This window comes from Diplotaxodon limnothrissa, linkage group LG18, assembly GCF_057381915.1.
Source record: "Diplotaxodon limnothrissa isolate DT_005_m linkage group LG18, D_limnothrissa_male_GT1.1, whole genome shotgun sequence".
Classification (NCBI taxonomy): domain Eukaryota; kingdom Metazoa; phylum Chordata; class Actinopteri; order Cichliformes; family Cichlidae; genus Diplotaxodon; species Diplotaxodon limnothrissa.
The window spans coordinates 32,478,234-32,499,177 of NC_140613.1; the positions used below are offsets into that span (position 1 = coordinate 32,478,234).

Sequence of the window (20,944 nt, forward strand, 5' to 3'; positions counted from 1 at the left end):
TCTCGGTACACTGTACAAGGTGAAGATATAGGCCATAACCTGCTGTGTTCTGCAAAGCGGAGCTTGTTGTAGCGTTGTGACTTAACCGGGGACTGAGACGATGACAGCCATGAGACTTTACTTGCCCCAACTAATAAAAATCAGTATATACCTTTTATAAAATAGAATAAATAAAATAAAAAATATTTCTGTTCAATACATACAGTGTCTCTCTCTCTCTCTCTCTCTCTCTCTCTCTCTCTCTCTCTCTCTCTCTCTCTCTCAGCCATCCCAGAGCATGCAAGGCTTTTCATGACTTTCCATTTCTCCAGATCAAAAGAATGCATAGATAATTGCTAAGTTAAATTCAGCATCAACTTAACTGCCAACTGTGAGCGCTTCCGATCGCCTCCGTGTTCATTATTTGCTCTCGTATTTTTCTTTATGTACAATGTATATCAGTATTTTACACTTTGGCCATTTGGTGAATTTTGAATTTTCAAAAAATAGAAAAGAAAAAAAGGCATTTCATTAGAGGAAAATAACAATAATACATTTAAAAAAAGAAAAACATAGCTTATAACGATGATTAATGCCAAATGTTACATGAAATCGGTATTATGTACACAAAGTTTTTGTCATCTCGTTCACATTTCAGCATCCTTGTGACAAAAGAAGAAATCATCTCCGTTACTAAAATAGTTTCTTTAGGTTCCCCCGTGGAGCCAACAGACGAAGTGCAAGACAACATGCTGACCGTTAGCTAAGCCCCCCCCCAAGTTACTGCCTCAGCCCCTGTCAAGCATTTCTTTGTTTTTTAGGGCAGCAGCCACTTATTTATCACAGAAATGTGACGCAGCACAAACAAAAACAACAAAACAAAAACAGGCAAAGACGAAGCCCGGGAATCTCACAAGTCTCACCGGTGACTTCAACTCAGCCTCCTAGTAGATGTACCTAGTTTGAAACTCCTATGTCGCCTCGTTCTCAAGTTATCGCATTTACAAGATTTCCTGACCTTGAGGTCAGAGGTTAACATTTTTATGTTGTTTTTTGTGCACTGCAGACTATGTCAAGTTGAAATAAATCAGTGCTGCAGACAGAACAGCAGAAAAACAGTTGCCACGGGGTTGCAATCAAACCTTCTTAATAGTAAGAATAATTTTAACCACTTGCTACAACTGACGTTTACCAGTGTGTGTTTTTATAAATGAAGCTTTTGGGGAACTTTATAACTACATTGAATTTTCTTCAGTAATCCAGATACAAGTCTTGTCTCAAAATCAAAGGTCAGAAAAATGTCCTTACACCTTAAAAGGCAAGTAGATCAATGGAAGTTTAAAACTTATAAGTGGGAGAAACAGGAATACTTCTCTAAGAGCAATCAGAGGTTTTGAAATGAGGTTAATGCCCTTCCTGTGGAAAGGTGTTTTAAGGAAACTGGTGAACCTGATCATGTGGTCGACATAATGGATTCTATGAATACCCAGATTGTTTCGAAGAGGGAAATGGTGCCCACAGAGCATAAACTGAACCTTAATGGTCATTCCTGAAAGACAATCGTGCGTAACATAAACATAAGCCAACCCAAAGTCATCCCCCACCAAGGTCTTCAAGGTCAACTTAATGATTTAGTGGTTGAAAATTGAACAATTGATCAACATATCTAAAGTATCTTACAATATGGTATCTTAAATATCATGTCACATTTGATCACTAACCTCTTCTTCAAGGTCAATAGATTGATCCGAAGGTCAGAGTGATAATAATACGACACAGAGCTATTTAAAACTATGTTTCTTACTGCCATTGTTTGTATTGACAACATATGGGCATATAGGGAATGTGAATATGTGGGGATTCTAAATATCACATCACTTTGAACCTTTGACCTCGTCTTCAAGGTCAAATAAGGCCAAACTTTGATAAAATGCCTTTAATTTTTAAAACTGTGATTAAAACTCTTCTGCCTTTGTTTGTGTTGGCAACATTTAGGATACGATACTCATTATGGGAATTATTCCATTAAAGTAATGCATTAAAGTCTGCATCCAAATATCATGTCACGTTTGACCTCTGACCTCACTTTTACATGTCACACCAGCCATTCTTTCAAGTTGACCCAAAAATGTGTTTTTACTGCACTACAAATGTCTTAAATTATGTTTAGAAGGGACAACGAAAACAAAATGAGTATGCACAAAAGGCAGCACTATACTGCCCAGAGCATGGCAGAGGTTGGCACTCTCTGAGGTTTCCTTCCAAGGAATAAGACTTTACTGTAAATCTTTGACATTTTTCTTTGAACACTGGATGCTTTTTCACTCCCTTTCAGTCCAGTCCTTGTATGTCCTGGTGTTTTCTTATTGTTAAGTCTCCGTCTGTGTTAGGTGTTCTCATGTTTGGTCATTTCCTGTGTTATTTTGGTACTCTCTGTCTCATGTGGCTGTTCAGTTTTCTTTCCCCGAGTCTTGTTTCCCCCGTTTGTCTGCACCTGTGTGTTCCCTACAGCTGCCTCTAGTTCCCATTATTCCCTACTGTGTGTGCATATGAGCCCAATCAGGCCTTTCTCTTTTATCAGTAAATCTCTTTACCCCTCGCAGGGTGTGTCCAGTCTGCCTTAGATCCTGTTATTTACACTTGTAATATTTTCAGTCACTTTTAGTTTGGTTTTCCCTTCTTAAGCATTTTCAGTTAGTTCTGTTCCTGCTCTCCTTTCTTCCCCTAAATTTGTTACCCTTTATTTTTAGACTGTTTCAGCTGCCATTCAATAAAGGTATGCTTTAATTTCCATCTCACCTGCCTATGCTAAGTCTGCATTCAGGGTCCTGATCCACAACTCATGTCAATAAGCTTGTTAGACTTGTCTAAACTATAACCTGTATTTCAATAACAGAGAGATCACTTGGAAGAATTTGACATGATGTATTGAGATAGAAATTAATGTATTTAGTAATTAGACTCCAACCCAACATGTTAGAACAGAATCCCAACGGTGATAGGATTTAGGACAGGACCTCCCAGAGTCTAGACACTAGTGGTGGTGAAGAAAGTCTCAGAGAAAGAAAGTCTGAACACAAAGTGGAGGCTGATAGGCTCAAAGTAGGCAGGCGAGAAGATGATTGGAATAGAGTAATGATGTCATTATTTAGATTGACAGCGTGGGAACGCGGTACATAATGTCAACAGAAAAGCAGCCGAAGACCAATGAAAGCAGGCAGATGACTGATCACAGATCTTCCTTATTGAACTTACCCATGAGCTTCATTTCCATGTATGTTTGCACATGTCTCAATAAAGTTTCCTAGCAAAACATTAAGAAACTGGGGTTTCACAAGACTTTTTCACATCACTGTACACAAACATTAAAATGTGAGTACACAAATATATATATACACGTGAGCCTTTCACACTGTTACGATGGCCCAAAACAACCCACACAGGAGTAATGCACAAAGAAATAAAAATAACATAAAACAAGTCTGTGAAGAATAGCTTTTTCTCCCCCAAATTACACCTGAAACCTTCAACTCCTGGCAGCTAAATGTCATGTAGCTGCAGGCAATGTGAGTAATTAGAGAGCAAGAATACAGTTCCCGTGGCACACACAAAAAACTTGCTGTTTTATATCACTGGTGCACACTTTCTGCAAAAAAACAGGGACCGTCATTAAAATCTGGGTTTGTACTGTTCCACACAAAACTGGACTATTTCAGGAATTTCCCTTTAGTTAGTGCATTCAGCCTGTGTCAGTCAGCTGCTGTTCCTTTGAAAATTGTAGAAGAAATACACAAGATCAAAAATACACATTCATTATTTCAGAATCAGAATCAGAATCAGAATCAGAATGGGTTTATTGCCAGATGTTGAGGTTTACAACATTAGGAATTTGCTGCGGTGCTTCAGTGCAAACAATAAGAGTTAAAGTGCTATGTAGAAAGAAAGATATGTGCATGAGATATACATGAGATATATACATGAGAATAAGAATAAGAATTAAGAGTGCTACGTAGAAGGATATATACATGAGTGCAGGTGGTGATCAGTGCCAGACATGAAATGATGCAGTGACACAGCGTAGGGTCATGTGTGAGTGGCGGGGACAGTCATACGGTTATTGTTCATGTGTCCAACAGCAGAGGGGAAGAAACTGTTCTTGTGGCGAGAGGTTCTGGTGCGAATGGACCGGAGCCTCCTGCCTGAGGGGAGCAGGTCAAACAGACTGTGTCCAGGGTGAGAAGGGTCAGCTGAGATCCGGGCTGCACGCCGCAGTGTCCTGGAGGTGTACAGGTCCTGCAGAGATGGGAGTCTGCAGCCAATCACCTTCTCAGCAGAGCGCACAACACGCTGCAGTCTCTGTTTGTCCCTGATAGTGGCTCCAGCGTACCACACGGTGATGGAGGAGGTGAGGATGGACTCGATGATTGCAGTGTAGAATTGCATCATCGTCCGTGTTGGCAGGTTGAATTTCTTCAGCTGCCTCAGGAAGTACATCCTCTGCTGGGCTTTCTTGATGACGGAGGTGATGGTGGGCTCCCACTTCAGGTCCTGGGTGATGGTGGTACCCAGGAAGCGGAATGAGTCCACAGAGGTGATGGGGGTGTCAGTCAGGATGATGGGGGGGAGTGGGGCTGTGTGCTTCCTGAAGTCCACAATAATCTCCACTGTCTTCTGGGCATTCAGCACCAGGTTGTTGTGGCTGCACCAGGTCACCAGACGTTCAACCTCCCTCCTGTAGGCAGACTCATCCCCGTCAGAGATGAGCCCAATGACGGTGGTGTCATCTGCGAACTTGATTAGCTTGACAGACTGGTGGGTGGAGGTGCAGCAGTTGGTGTACAGGGAGAAGAGCAGAGGAGAAAGAACACAGCCCTGAGGGGAGCCGGTGCTGATGGTCCGGGAGTCCGAGACATTCTTCCCCAGCCTCACGTGCTGCTTCCTGTCCGTCAGGAAGTCAGTGATCCACCGGCAGATGGGATCAGGCACATTCATCTGGGAAAGCTTGCCTCGGAGATGGTCTGGAAGGATGGTGTTGAAGGCAGAGCTGAAGTCCACAAACAGGATCCTGGCGTAGGTTCCTGGGGAGTCCAGATGCTGCAGGATGAAGTGTAGGGCCATGTTGGGGCCATTTACTGTTTCTATTCTATTTTTACCCACTTGATTACACCACAGCAGCTGTGGAGGTCAATTGTACCACTGCTGAGGTTTTTCTCCCAAAAGCGATGGTTGTATTTTTTTAGCGTTGTGGTTTTCCATACAATATGTTGTCCAGGTCAAGCATGAGAGTCCCTGCTTATGGTGATTAAATGGGGGATTTCTTTCAAATGTTAAATAGACACGCTGTCAGTGTGAACAGCATCATTTGGCATGCAGCAGGAAACAGGCGTGAAATGTGTCACAGAATATGCGCATTACACATGTATGTTATACAATAACGATAAAGGTGAAATCTTTAAAGAATTTTACTGCCAAAGTGTAAAAGAATATTTCAAAAGCTTGAAATGTTTCTCTTAGAATGACTTCTGTTCAATGATGGAAACAGGAAATTCACTCCCAAGGCTACAATGTTTCACCGAATTAGAGATTAACTCTTGGAACTGATCCAGATTCACGCCTATAACGAAGAATGGAGATGTTTCAGAATGTGATGCTCATACATCAGATATGTTCACATATACTTATGAAACTGGAGGCTTTGCCTTTATTTTCTAAAGGAACTTTCATAAACTAATAGTCTTATTTTTGTGCATCTCTGGACTCAATTCGTGCATGATGTTGAGGTATGCAGGTGTCATACCATAGCAAAGTATTACACAGATCTTTGGTTAAAAATGTAGCTTACTTCAAGTTACAGTAATCTAATCCATTTATAATCATAATCAGGTTTGTGGGCTTGGTTCTATTTCTCATCATAAGAGAGTTTCTTTAAAAATGAATAGCTTCAAATAGCAATCAAAGTTGTTATCAGTATCTTTTTTTGGAATCACCTTTTTCGTGGTAAAATGCTATTTTATTCCTGTCAAAATGTGTGTAACCTTTGGCATTGCCATATTCATAGATTCAGCTAAAGTAATGGGAACAAATTATGTGTTTTTGTGACAGGCTGCTAAAAACATAGTGCCTAAAGATACAAATTAAATTGGTTCTTTGCTCAGTTGTCAGTTATGTGTAGAGAAAATAGAGCTTCATTTCTTGAGTTTGGCACGTTTTTATGCTTGAGTGATTCACTGGTCAGTGTTAAGTGCTCAAACACATCCCTCTGAAAATGGTCTGGCACCGGACTGGAGTGAAAAAGCAGCCAGTGACCAAAGAAAACCTTGGAAAGAGCTTTAGAAAGGCTAGAGACCCATGTGATGTGACTGACAGAAACTAATTTAGAAAAAAACTGATGTATTTGTTGATTGATATTTTTATATGGATTTGTATTGACAATGACATTGACGAAATGTCAACGCCTGACATGTTTTATTTTCTGTGTATTCTGCTTGGATCTCTTTTGGTTTTGTTAGTTTTTTGTGGAGGATCCTGGAGGACCTGTGGATGACATCCTGCCAACTGTGAATCTAACCAATAACAGCCAGCTGGACTACATGGTGGACAACACAGGCAAAAACAAGTTTTACCTGCCAGTAAGTACAGCAGTGAGAGGTCAGCAACATGACCTGCAGAGAAAGTACTGCGGCCATCTAAAATGACATCTAAACAAGCAAAATGAGACATCTGTGTCTCTGTGTTGTGTTGTGTTGTGTTGTGTTCGTGTCCAGCTCTGTATCTTTTCTTGGACTCTAGTAGAACAGGTGAGCCTTGGTGCAGCCCCTCAGTTCATTGTCTATCAGAAACGAGCTGTTTTAGCTGTGCTCCCTTTAAGGCAGCATTTGGGCCTCACAAAACTAAAAGTATCCCACATTTTTATCAAAGTATGCAATATAACTTATCAGTCACACAGCACATGCCATATTGGGTCATCTGTTGTTGATGTTCCTTTACTCTCTTTCAGTACTTTATCTACTGCTGTATACTGGGCTTGGTGTCATGCTCCGTGTTCTTGAGGATCAACTACGAGCTGAAGATGGTGGTGATGCTGGTCGCCGTGGTAATCTACAACATCATCATCCTGCAGACACATGCAACTCTACTGGATGGATTTAACAAAGCCTTATACCGCACAGATAAACCAGACAGGTACCTGCATGCACTCGTTCTCCCTTCTTCCTCCACACATCCTTTCTGCTTCATTATTTAGGAAATGATGAAATCATTTTTAGGCCAACTTTAGGTTAATATTATCTGTTTGAAACCCTCCATCACGCTGACCCTGCAGCCTGCTCACATCAGTAGAAAAGAGCTTATTAAAATGACTAATGAGACCGGACCACGGGGGAAGACTGATGCTGAGGCAGCGATATCCCATGTGACTGTCGATCAAGTGTAACCCCTGGAGATGGGGATGATGAATGGCAGCAGTTTGTGTTGATGGAGCTCAATTCACTTTTGACTGACAGCTAGAGTCTCACTGCTGACAAAATCCCATTATGCAAAAAGTTTCCAGGGCACCTAGAGAGACTGCGGAAAGAAAAAGTTTTTTTCTCAAGCTCATATTTCTCCTTTTGTTTGTCTTCTTCACCTCAGCTGTTATTAGCATGAAGACAATACTGCTTTTGCCAGAGCACGGAGGCAAGTAAATAAGAATAGCAATGAAGTGGAAAAACAAAAAAGAAACAGACCAGGGCTGACAAATAGTAATTTCCACTTTAGTATCTTGAAGGAGAACTTTAGTTGTACTGTCTGTGTTATAACAGGCACAGGATTACATATCCACAGGCTGTTGAGCTAGAAGCTACAGCTACTAATCATTGAAGTAAGTTGATAAATTTATAGTTCATGTATTAAAAATATAGAGGAGTGGGTGCAGGCTTTCTGCCGTTTTTAAATACAGTGGCCAGGAAGGATATCTCCCTTCTGACCAAATAGATTTTAATTATATGACTACACATCAGCCACATACAAAGTACGTTAGGAGAAGAGAGGGGAGGAGAAGGGAAGTTTTAGGCCTGGGCATGCTGTGGAGGCACATTTCAATTCATGCCTGCCCTTTTAAACTGCAGACATGAAATATTATACCTGTATTTTATCATCGGAGAAAGGGTCCCCTTTACCAAAAAAAGAAAGAGACAAGCAGTATTGATAAAATGTCATCTTGTTCCTAACCTCAAGCCTGACCTCCTGAACCAAAGTCAAGGCTCTAACACATGAGCATTTGCATAAACATGCTCATTTATTCCTCAAGTTGTCACAGTTACCTATTGTCAACAGATTAGACATCCAACAGCAGCTAACAAAAGCAAAAACAGCAGAAGTTATGAATAGAAAAGATCGGGGTATCCTCAACAACTCAGTCAAAAGTGAGCTTCGCTGACTCATCAACTCGTTCGTTTCAGAGTCCCTTCACAAAGTTTTACAGCTTCCTCCAGAATATAAAAAGTGGATGTTTCTCACCCAACACTGACAGCTGAGGTAAACAGCTGACTCAATAGGGAAAAACTTAGAGGTCAAGAGTCACTTTGCTGTCTGAGTACACTTCCTACAGATGAACCACAGCCAGGGGTCCAAATATAAAACACTGCATAATGTTTAATTGACCTCATCTGTTTTCTGGACCCCATAGACATGACTGCTATGGGTTTCAGTCTAACCTTAATGTTTTTTCTCTCTTTTGGCTAACTAAAATGTGTTTGTCCTTTATCATCTACCATTACTAGGATTATGAACTTAAATTAGGAGGGGCAGTAAAACCAGAATTAGGCTGACCACAATCTACTGGTGAAAATTTACACAAGGTTCAAATGGGATAATAAGGGAAGTTTTCAAAAAATGAATAGATACAAAAGAGAAGAATCTAGCAGTGCTTGTTCATAGTTATGCCAATTTATAAAAACTGTGGACACTGATTTTTTGGGGGCTAATTGTTTCCCAAATTCTTTTCTGTTTCTTCAAAACTAGAGTCTTAAAAAAATAAAACTCAATCGAATTACTGTTTCTTAACCAAAACAAAAAGCTTATCAACTCAAGTAATATCAAGTATTCTAGAGACAAAGGTAAGACCATCTTACTGACAGCTGAAGCTTAGCCCAAACTGAGTGATGCAGGACAATTATCTTAAGACAAGCAGCAAAAAGAAAAGAATCACAGTGCTGCGATGGCCCAATCAGTCCAGACCTCAACCTGACTGAAGTAGTAAATAGTAAGATCTTAAAAGAGCTGTGCATAAACGAATGCCTGCAGATTTTAATGAAATGAAGCAACACTGTAAAGAAGAGTGGACTAAAATCCCTCCACATCGATGTGAGAGAAGCCGTACAGCAAACAGTTACAAAGAAAAGGCCAAACCTAGCAGTCAGTCAGTCCTCTCTCAGACATACAGTCCTTGACAGCATCTGAATGTGTCAGCTTCGTGACTTAAGCACCCTGTGCACTTTTCTGTGAAAGATCTGCAAATGTCTGATCAGCTTTTATTATTTCCAGTAAGATTTGCACATTCATCTAACAACTAGGCAGCTGCAGCAGCACCTTAGCACCCAGCGACACACAAACACACTCACTTTGCCACTTTACTTAGTGACAATAGCAGAGAAAACTACACGCTGAAAAGTGTGGTTACACGTAACTAGAGCTGATGCTGAGAATACTCATTTCCACAAGTGCGACAAGTGTTTTCTCTCTGTCTCTGCTGTTGGTACGTTTAACATACAGATGCATGTTGTATCATAGACACAGATGAAGCAATGTCACAAACCCTGTGTCTAGGCCAATATTGCCAAAGGTATTCACTCACCACCTATCTAAATCACTTCTATGGCCACAATTATATAAAAGCAAGGGAAAAAATGCTCCTGCAAACATTTGTGAAAGAATGTGTTGCCGGTGTGGTACATTGATAGGATGCCACCTAAGCAGTCGTGAAATTTCCGCACTACTAAGTATTCCACAGTCAACTGTTAGTGGGATTATAACAAAGTGGAAGTGAGTGGGAACAACAGTAACTCAGCTATGAAGTGATATGCCACGTAAAATCAGATTCGGGTCAATAGATGCTGAGGTGCATAGTCCAGAGAAGTCCCCAACTTTCTGCAGAGCCAATTGCTACAGACCTCCAAATGGGCTTCAGATTTGATCAAGAACAGTGCATAGAGAGTTTCAAGGAATAGGCTTCCATGGCCGAGCAGCTGCATCCAAGCCTTACACCTCCAAGTGCAATGCAAAGTGTCAGATGCAGTGGTGTAAAGCACACTGCCACGGGGCTCTAGAGCAGTAAAGACATGTTCTCCAGATTGACGAATCGCACTTCTTCATCTGGATATCCAGTGGGTTTGGCGGTTGCCAGGAAAACGGCATAAAGCGTAAAGTTTGCTGGAAAAGGGATTATGGTGGGGGTTCGTTTTTCAGGAGTTGGACTGGGACCCTTAGTTCTATGAAAGAAACTCTTGAAACGGTTTGGAGCTGGCCGCTTCCTGTTACAACACAACAGGGATGAGCGAGTTTGTTGTGGATGTACTTGACCGGCCTGCACAGAGCCCTGACCTCAACCTGACAGAACATCTTTGGGTAGAATTAGAGCAGAGTCTTTGAGCCAGGACCAAGGTCCAATATCAGCGTCCGACCTCACAAATGCACTTCAGGAAGTGGTCAAAAAATCCCATAGACACACTCCTAAAACCTTTAGGAAAGCATTCCGAAAAGAGTGGAAGCCATTATAGCTACAAGGGTGGGCTGACATCATCTTAAACTATGAATGAAGAATGGGATGTCATTCAAGTTCATATGAAGGCAGATAACTTAATACATTTGGCAATATACTGTTTATGTATATATGTTAAAACTTATTTATTTATGGCCTTAGTTTAAAAGGGGCTCAGTGATTTCTAAAATAACAGTCGGTATCCATACTTTTACCAAATGTTACTGAAGCAGGAGGAAAAATTGCATTTTATGGGCTTTCATGTGGATTCATGCACAAACCTGGTTTACCAGTAGCTGTTTCCAGCAGTAGGATGGAGTGTATGTGTGATGGAATAATGTAAACCACAGTTTGTGTGTGAGAGCATTAAGCTTTTGAATTTTCAGAATAAAATGCTGAATGTTGTTATAGCATTTTCCTCTCCTTACAGACCGGGAGTCCTGAAGGATCTAAAGACCATGGGTTCTGTATCTCTGTTCATCTTCTTCATTACGCTACTGGTCTTAGCCAGGCAGGTGAGCAGCTTCCTCAAAGTGGTCTCGTGTAATTTTTTCCCTTTGAACGCTACGATTCTTTTCAGGTCATTCAGCACAATCGCAGAATCAGCGACTGACTCAGTGGAGCAGAGATGTTTTTGGGAAATTTAGCCCCGGTCGTTCTGGAACGACTTTTATGACTTTGTAGAAATTATTCTGGAACAGATGAAAGACAGTTAAACAGTGTTGGAGGACTTGGCTCATTATAAAGAAAGATCAAAATATCTTTGGAGCATTAGATCTGCCAGTTTGGCCCACTGCCTCCATCTCCTCTGTGCCCACCATCCTCACTTCATAAGACCCAAACTCATCTGACACACATTGGGTGTTTGTGTTTTATCTTCTTTTTTTTTTTTGTGAGGTATACCATCCATCATCTCTGACCTCAAAGCTGATGTTCGGGACAGAAGGACAGCCACAAGAGCTTTAGTACCCAAACTGGGGCTCCTCTGAGAGGCACAGTTGGTCCAAACTAGCTCCCTGTGTTGTTCTCATTCTGGGTCACTCTCAGCAGAAAAGAGGGGGGACTTTGTTATGGAAACACAACTTTGCTGAGTGAAACTCTTTGTCACGTACAGATCATGAGGTAATTGGGTTTGTTTTTTTTTTAACAATGCTTTTGGGTTATTGAGAAATATCATTTCTAAAACAGGTCAAAAGGTCTTTCGAGTGGTATTGCCCACATTTTCCACTGGAGTTGGCTGTATATGCTTTAGGCTGCTATTAAGAAATTTGCCTTACAAATTCTTCATCTTTAGCTCTAATGAGGCTTTTCCCAGGCATTTAGTCAAAGAGAGGGGAAAGCACGTTACTGTAAACAAGGCATCTGTAATTCATCCCTGAAGAACAGCTGCGCAATGGAGCAAAACTCATTTACAGGCTTTTTAGCTGGTTTCTAAACAGCATCTGATATGAGCTCTACTTCTTTCGGCCTACTTTTTCAGCCTAAAAGAGGTACTGGAATTTATTGTGCCACAAAACTGCACATACTCATACTGTGCATAGGCACATACAGTGGGGCAAAAAAGTATTTAGTCAGCCACCGATTGTGCAAGTTCCCCCACTTAAAATGATGACAGAGGTCAGTAATTTGCACCAGAGGTACACTGCAACTGTGAGAGACAGAATGTGAAAAAAAAATCCATGAATTCACATGGTAGGATTTGTAAAGAATTTATTTGTAAATTAGGGTGGAAAATAAGTATTTGGTCACCTCAAACAAGGAAAATCTCTGGCTCTCACAGACCTGTAACGTCTTCTGTAAGAAGCTTTTCTGTCCCCCACTCGTTACCTGTATGAATGGCACCTGTTTGAACTCATCATCTGTATAAAAGACACCTGTCCATAGCCTCAAACAGTCAGACTCCAAACTCCGCCATGGCCAAGACCAAAGAGCTTTCGAAGGACACCAGGAAAAGTATTGTAGACCTGCACCAGACTGGGAAGAGTGAATCTACAATAGGCAAGCAGCTTGGTGTGAAAAAATCAACTGTGGGAGCAATCATCAGAAAATGGAAGACATACAAGACCACTGATAATCTCCCTCCATCTGGGGCTCCACGCAAGATCTCATCCCGTGGGGTCAAAATGATCATGAGAACGGTGAGCAAAGATCCCAGAACCACACGGGGGGACCTGGTGAATGACCTGCAGAGAGCTGGGACCAAAGTAACAAAGGTCACCATCAGTAACACACTACAACGGCAGGGAATCAAATCCCGCAGTGCCAGACGTGTTCCGCTGCTGAAGCCAGTGCATGTCCAGGCCCGTCTGAAGTTTGCCAGAGAGCACATGGATGATACAGCAGAGGATTGGGAGAATGTCATGTGGTCAGATGAAACCAAAGTAGAACTTTTTGGTATAAACTCAACTCGTCGTGTTTGGAGGAAGACGAATACTGAGTTGCATCCCAAGAACACCATACCTACTGTGAAGCATGGGGGTGGAAACATCATGCTATGGGGCTGTTTTTCTGCCAAGGGGACAGGACGACTGATCCGTGTTAAGGACAGAATGAATGGAGCCATGTATCGTGAGATTTTGAGCCAAAACCTCCTTCCATCAGTGAGAACTTTGAAGATGAAACGAGGCTGGGTCTTCCAACATGACAATGATCCACAACACACCGCCCGGGCAACAAAGGAGTGGCTCCGTAAGAAGCATTTGAATGTCCTGGAGTGGCCTAGCCAGTCTCCAGACCTCAACCCCATAGAAAATCTGTGGCGGGAGTTGAAAGTCCGTGTTGCTCGGCGACAGCCCCAAAACATCACTGCTCTCGAGAAGATCTGCATGGAGGAATGGGCCAAAATACCAGCTACTGTGTGTGCAAACCTGGTAAAGACCTATAGTAAACGTTTGACCTCTGTTATTGCCAACAAAGGTTATGTTACAAAGTATTGAGTTGTATTTTTGTTATTGACCAAATACTTATTTTCCACCCTGATTTACGAATAAATTCTTTACAAATCCTACCATGTGGATTCATGGATTTTTTTTTTCACATTCTGTCTCTCACAGTTGAAGTGTACCTCTGGTGCAAATTACTGACCTCTGTCATCATTTTAGGTGGGGGAACTTGCACAATCGGTGGCTGACTAAATACTTTTTTGCCCCACTGTATATACATGCGCACGAACAAGTGGTGTCACAGTTCTTCTCTTTTTCCTTTTTTCACACGGCTCTTCTCACTCGCCGTGACAAGTGGTTCAGACTTGCTGTCCTCAGAGGGCAAGAAGCTCCTCTGTATTTGCATTTCAGCCTCAGGCTATCAACACTATAGCGCAAGATCTCAGCGCTGTTAGTCTTCTAAATAGGCATCATACTTTAATCTCAGGGGAAACTTATTTAGTGCACACATACATCATCCAGACTACGAACCACACACATGAAGTACATCTCGAAGGACACTAAAAATGCTCCCACACACACGCAAACACACACCGTAGGGGCCAGCCCACAAGAAGCCTGCAGCGTTCACATACATGAGAGCATAATGATGGTGCGTTCAGGGGATGCTGCCTGATGCACACACACACACTCCTGGGATGTTTTGACCTCCCTATATGAATCTTCCTGACATATTTAGACGGTTCAAAACTACCTCAAGCTTGAAAAAGCAAAGAGCAGAAAAAACAAAAAAAAGCAGTGGCTATCTTTTATGCAAAACAGCCCTGTCTGTTCTCGATTTCCTTGAGCCATCATAGCGGAGCTTCACGCATTGTTTCATTGTTGTATTATTGGAGCTTTAATTTTCTATGAATACCAAGCATGCCCTTTAGTTTCAGTCGGTGAGGTTGCTCGAGATAGCCTATGAAGTTTCCGTTCAGTGGCGATGATTAGAATGGGATACGGGCAGCCGGTCGCTGAGAAATGCTCCCATATCGTGGACGAATATATGGAAGATGTTTTTACAGCATCCTGTCTGTGATTAGATTTGTGTTATAAAAAATGAATATTTGCAATTAACTCTAATTTAAAATTCGCTTTCTTCTCTGTGTATTAGTTGTTTTTTTCCCCTGTTTTTGGTTCAAGTTTCTACTGAGAGTGCTGGGTGTGAATGACGCTGGTGTCTCTTTACTCTGTGTCCTCCTGTAACAGAATGAATATTACTGTAGGTTAGACTTCCTGTGGAGGGATAAGTTCAAGAGGGAGTGTGAGGAGATCGAAACCATGGAGAACCTCAACCGGGTTCTGCTGGAGAACGTCCTACCAGCTCACGTGGCTGAACACTTCCTGGGGAGAAACTGGAAAAATGAGGTAGAGTGCTGTATTGTTATGCATTCCTGTTCAAGTGTACCCATTTTTAGCACTAGTACTATAGAAGGTAAAGCCTTCCGCAGTTTTTTAGCAGATTTATGGACATTTAATTACAATAACCAGCAGTGAACCTAAAATTAGGATACACATTACTGTGTGCTGAGACTCGAATGAGTTATGACTCAATAAATGAGAATGAGATTTAATGCACCCATCTTTTCACCTCGAGTAACATCCCTGCATCATTTGTTCTTTTCCCGACCCTTTTTTCAGGAGGTGAAAGGCTTTAATCAAAAAAAAAGAAAAGAAAAGAGTAAAGAATAGCACATTGTGAGTGTTATGTTCTGAAATCAGCAGTTTCCCCAGGAAATTACTGAATTGGGCCAAAAAACACTGGCTTCCCAGAAATATTAAGTACTGAAATGAGATTTAGTACTTAGAAAAGAACCTGTTTCCCGCTGTTTTAAATCTTCTTGCTTAAGCTAATATAGTTGTTTTTATTTCAAATATACCATGCAGAAAAATACAAAATATCAAACTAATTGTGTAAAGAGGTAGTTCAGGTAGCTCAGCCGTTATCCCAGAAGATACGTTGATCCTGATGTCCGCCCCATCACCATAGATACAGCTGATACCCTTCTAAAGACCCAATGAGCAAATTTCACATAGGCCCCCATCTCACAGGCCTAGAGACCAGTCAGAGACTGTTTGGGAAACACTTGTTGCTAGGGAAAACTAAGTATGGCCCAGTCGGTTGGTGGGTAGTTGTGGAAGGTTTCTGGCTGTCGCTATGTGAAACTGGCCACGGCTAATATATGGAAATGGGAACTGTTCACCTAAACCTTGCAGCAGTAAGATGCAACTTTTACTCTGAAGGTGAACATTCCTTGTTCCCATTTTGCATTCCACTTTTTTAAGTTTCAGTAGTTTTTTTGCAAACAAGTTGGCATCTTCCATACAAGCTAGAGGTGATGATGGCAATCTGCTGGCAACAGAAGTCATCGCAAGGAGGTTTTCAGTGCAGCACCACATTGTGACCGATATCAACCTGTGACAGCCAGCAACCACTTGCCAACTGGTCAGGAAGGTTATATTTTCTCCCAGCAACCAGTGGTTGGTCTCTAATCCTCTGTGAATGAGGTCTACGCTTTCATAGTCCTCCCACCAATGCTGTGCACCTGCAAGCCACTTTGCAACCCACCTCCACCTGATTACCCACCTCCACCTGGGACAAACATAAAGCAGAGATGTGTTTCTGTTAGAGGAGATAACTTGTGGAATAGTTATGACAGTGATTTAAAAAGGTGGAGTTCATTTTCCTTGTTTAAAAACAAGTTTAAAAATAAAGTATTAGAAAAATATATAAATCAAGAATGAAAAGAGCAAAAATAATAATACTGGAACTCTTGGTTGTTTTGCTTTGATGTAGTTACTTATCTAAGGTGGAAAGTTTTTGTTTGTTTGTTTGTTTGTTTTTGCTTTGTTTTAAGCTTTGCTTCGAGCCCTGTGTACAGGAGCTGCATGCTAAATGATCTTTTGTTAAAAGGGTTGGCGTAATAAGCATATGCTTCAGCCAATACCTTTGTCTACCCTTGTCTCGCGCTTTCTTGCTTTGTGGTAATCTTTATTCTGTATTCACTGAGATATTTGAATGCTAATCAATAAATCAAAAAAATATCAAAAATAAAATAAATTACCTCCTAATGCTATATTTGACTTAATTAGGGTCATATCTGTCGTCACTAATGTTTCCTCTGTTTCGTGGTTGGCATCTTCATGATAATCTACTAGAATAGCACACACCACCAAGCATAAATCAGTGCAGATGGAAATAATCTTCTTTTGACTATCGTGGTACTGACTGAAAAATACATGATAAAAACTGCATATTTTATATGTGTTGTTAACACATATCCTTTATAATGATATTCCTTATCTGTCACATATTGTTCAAATCATTTTCTTTCCCAGTGGAGTTTAATAAACACATTCCCTTTTGATTTCTGTTATTTCACTCTTTCCACAGACGCTGTATTAGACGTGGCCTACTTGCTTAACATACTTTCCGTTCCCGTGCTTCACCTCAGTTGCTCTGCTCTTACTTCTGTCTGTCTTGTAATGAACGCTGTTACTATTTTGCTCCTGCAAACACCCAGAGTCCCCCCGCAGACATGATTAAAGCTTCTTCGTATTTATTTAAAGAGTCGGTGTCATTGTTCAGCACGAGCTATTCAGCTCATAGATTTCCTTCACCTGTGCCAGATCAATACAACCCATAGAGCCGTTATCTTCTTCTCGCTCGTTACCAGGACCTTTATCATCAGTCGTACGAGTCGGTGTGTGTGATGTTCGCCTCCATCCCAGATTTCAAAGAGTTTTATACTGAGTCTGATGTCAATAAGGAGGGACTGGAGTGTCTCCGTCTTCTCAACGAGATCATAGCAGACTTTGATGAGGTAAACTCCTCTCATATTGATCATCCTTGCTGTCTCAGTCACAATGGAAAAAGGAAAAAACGAAAAAGAAAAAAATAACCTTCCCCTGCTGCTTTTTTTTGAGAAGCAATCACACTTGGTTATTATGCTCTAAAGTAGCAGGGAAAGCAGAAGAAAATGCCAGCGTTTGGCTGAAAGCCACCGCTATTTCCTGCTTCTTGTAGATGTAATATAATGGGCTCTTTTCCTCCTGCGCCCGCAGCTGCTGTCCAAGCCAAAATTCAGCGGAGTGGAGAAGATTAAGACCATCGGTTCTACCTACATGGCTGCGACTGGACTCAACGTGACGCCAGGACCAGATTGTGCACAGGCAAGTTTCTACACACGTCTGCATTCACAAAGAGCCACACAGTGTTTACTGCTGCTCCAGACAATCTGCATATCATTCAAGCACCAGTGATTCATTACTGCACTTTGAATACATCAGTGTAAGCAAATTAGATCATCGTTCAGAAATGTGGCAGCACTGTGCTTTGTTTAAAAGAAAAAAAACCTTCCTGATTGGTGGAAATGTGCTTAATTGACATTTGCAAAGCCCCCACCAGCCACCCAAACCCCCCAGTCACTGTTGCTGCACCTGCATCTTCTAGCAGAGCACATAATGTAGTCTGCAGGGATAAGAGCGCTCTGCACTCAGAATCCTTGGTAATTTTTATAACAATGCGTAGCTGATTTCACACAGGGGCAGACAGAAGCAGGCGTCTCTTTGATGGCTGATTTGCTGGACTGCTGCAGGCTGATTGTATCAGCTGTTGCCAACTCTGTCACTTTTTAATGTTTCCAGCTTGCTGATAAAGAAGCATGTAAAGCTAAAAAAAAAAAAAACCCACTTGATCGCACAATACTGTACATGACATCAGTAAATAACATGGGGGGATTAGCTTTGTTTTGAATCAAGTGTTTTTGTTCCAGTATTATAAATGAAAATGGAATGAGAGCAGATCAGTCACAGCCCTGGCTAGATCATTTGTTCTGTGTAGAGAACCAGGATTTATCTTCTTTAAATGCTTTGCCTTACATCTGGGCATGAAAAGGTTTTGAGGATTTTAGCATTAACTCATTAAGCAGCAAGTTTGGGAAACTAGCTTACTCCTAACCCCTTTTTGTGGTGTTACAGAGACAAGTATTCCCCAGATACTAGGGATATGCGTAGTTATTAAATTAGACAATTAAATTAAAAGCCTTAACCCTTGCGAGGCAGAAATATTACTCAGTTAAGCTATGCGACAACAAATAAGGGGAACATCTTGTAAGAGCATTGAGATTTGGAAGTATTTTCATGTAGGAAATGCTGGCTAGGTGTAATAAACTATAAATTTAACATTTTATTATGGCCCAACCGTAACCGGCTTAGCAACCTGTTTCTGTTGCTATCCAGCTGTGCTGCTGTAAACTTCATCTCCAAAGCGTTTACTGCCCAGTGTAAAACCAAGCTACTATCACTTTAAAAACATAAACAGTCACAATCTCGCACTAGTGTCCCCTGTGACTGTTTTCTCTTCATTACCCTCAGGAACACGACAGACAGTACATGCACATTGGCACAATGGTGGAGTTTGCATTTGCTCTCGTTGGGAAGCTGGATGTCATCAACAAGCACTCTTTTAATGACTTCAGACTGCGGATCGGTGAGAGCTCTTCCTCGTAGCATGAACACGGCACAGATTTCACTTTACATAAAGGTGTGTAATCATTCTGAAATGTTAACTGCTTTGTCTATTTGTAAGGCATAAACCATGGGCCAGTGATTGCAGGAGTAATTGGGGCCCAGAAGCCTCAGTATGACATCTGGGGAAACAGTGTGAATGTGGCCAGTAGGATGGAAACCACTGGGTTACTGGGAAAAATACAGGTGGGATGTCTTCCAAAGCACTCTTGTATTTCTTGCCAAATTTTATTGAATTTTTTTTTTTTTTAATCACATCTCGTCCTTCTGTGCAGGTAACAGAGGAGACACGTGAAATCTTAACAAAATTAGGGTACATGTGTTCATGTCGCGGCATCATCAATGTGAAGGGTAAAGGAGAGCTGAAGACCTACTTTGTTCACACAGAGATGACCAGATCTCTGTCACAAGGGACCGTGATGCCTTGAGCACGCCACGCTAACCGAACAAATAGACTTGACGACACAATTGCGCACACAAAGTGGCCGTAGAAGTGATTTGTCATTCTCTGTTAAGTAAAACCCATTACCAGAAGCCAGCAGCACGACGGATAGATGATTGTAAAGAACCACTTTTGTCCTTAGCAGCACAGTGTAAGCTGGAGCCAAGGTGCACCGCCGCAGTCCTTCAAGGCTGCACTTAAGATGGTTTTCACATCTCAAGTGTAACAAGGACTTCACTCTGAGGGGTCACTTGACTGTCTAAAGGAGTGCCTGACTCAAAGGGAGGTTTGCTAAATTAGTGCAGCTCTCAAGGACCGCAGTCACCCGTCTGTACAATAGTAGCGGTGTGGAGCTAATTACCCATGCCAGTGTTGCTGTGCTTCAGAGCCTTACACTCGAGCAAACTGAGCCGCCTGCCGAGCTGTGGTTTTTTGTTTTTTGTTTTTTCCCTATCTACGCTTGGTTGGCAATGTGAGCCGGTTTGTTCCATTTTATTGCAAATGGATGTTACAATAGTTTATTGTCATTTAGAGCTATTGTTGCCAACAAAATGCCAGCGTGATGGTTAGTTTGCCAGAACCTGTGATTTGTATTTATAACTACAGAGCCGCGTTTGTGTCCCACTCGAGCAGGTGGACTCAGGCGCGGGCTCAAAAGTAGAGGTTTCTTTTTTATAATCCATCTGGAACCAAACCAACCGCATGTGTGTAAATGTCCACTGCCATTCTTTTGTTATTCATTAAACATTTGTATATAAACTGACGTCCTTTGTCTGTCTTTGGTTTAGTGCTCTAAACAGAAGAGCACGATAAAAGATCTGTCACACTGTAAACACACGAAGTATTCACTGGAGTCAGTAGCTCATTAGTTTCATTAGCTTTAAAGTTGTGATGCTCATTTCCAGTTCTGTATCTTTAGTCTTACGCTGCTTGAATCACAGTTCAAAATAACCCTTAGAGTGTTTACCTGCTCAGAGCTATGGTGAAGCTCAGTATTTCACTCTGCCATTCACCTTCCTTTGAGCTAGCTTTCTCTTGATTGGCTGCCCCTCATAAACAGAAGGTTTCAACTTACATATATTAGGAACTTTTTACCTCTTTGACATGGCACAGAGCCAAGAGTCAAAACCCTGATAACCAACAGCTAATCTCAATGTCATTACAAGCTTGATAGTGATTATTTGAACATCTGTTCATGTTTATTTTGAGCATCTTTTGCTATAAATATATGTACTATATATGTACAGGTTCATAAAAAGGTAACCGTTCATATACTCTATATTCATTGCTCACGATTGCAAAGATTTTAAATCTTTTAGAAAATATCATTGTGGT

General features: G+C 41.4%; 1 protein-coding gene across 1 annotated transcript in view; it reads left to right on the forward strand.

Moving 5' to 3' along the window:
* adcy2b (adenylate cyclase 2b (brain)) overlaps positions 1-19,784 on the forward strand; it is a 78,716-nt gene extending 58,932 nt beyond the window's left edge. Inside the window, exons 17-25 of the mRNA XM_085377213.1 lie at positions 6,489-6,608; positions 6,977-7,161; positions 11,145-11,229; positions 14,848-15,006; positions 17,316-17,462; positions 17,704-17,811; positions 19,015-19,129; positions 19,229-19,353; positions 19,443-19,784. Coding sequence (XP_085233339.1) covers positions 6,489-6,608; positions 6,977-7,161; positions 11,145-11,229; positions 14,848-15,006; positions 17,316-17,462; positions 17,704-17,811; positions 19,015-19,129; positions 19,229-19,353; positions 19,443-19,595 — 1,197 coding nt within the window. The 3' untranslated portion in view covers positions 19,596-19,784. The remainder of the gene's footprint in view (positions 1-6,488; positions 6,609-6,976; positions 7,162-11,144; positions 11,230-14,847; positions 15,007-17,315; positions 17,463-17,703; positions 17,812-19,014; positions 19,130-19,228; positions 19,354-19,442) is intronic.
* Positions 19,785-20,944: the final 1,160 nt, after the last annotated feature.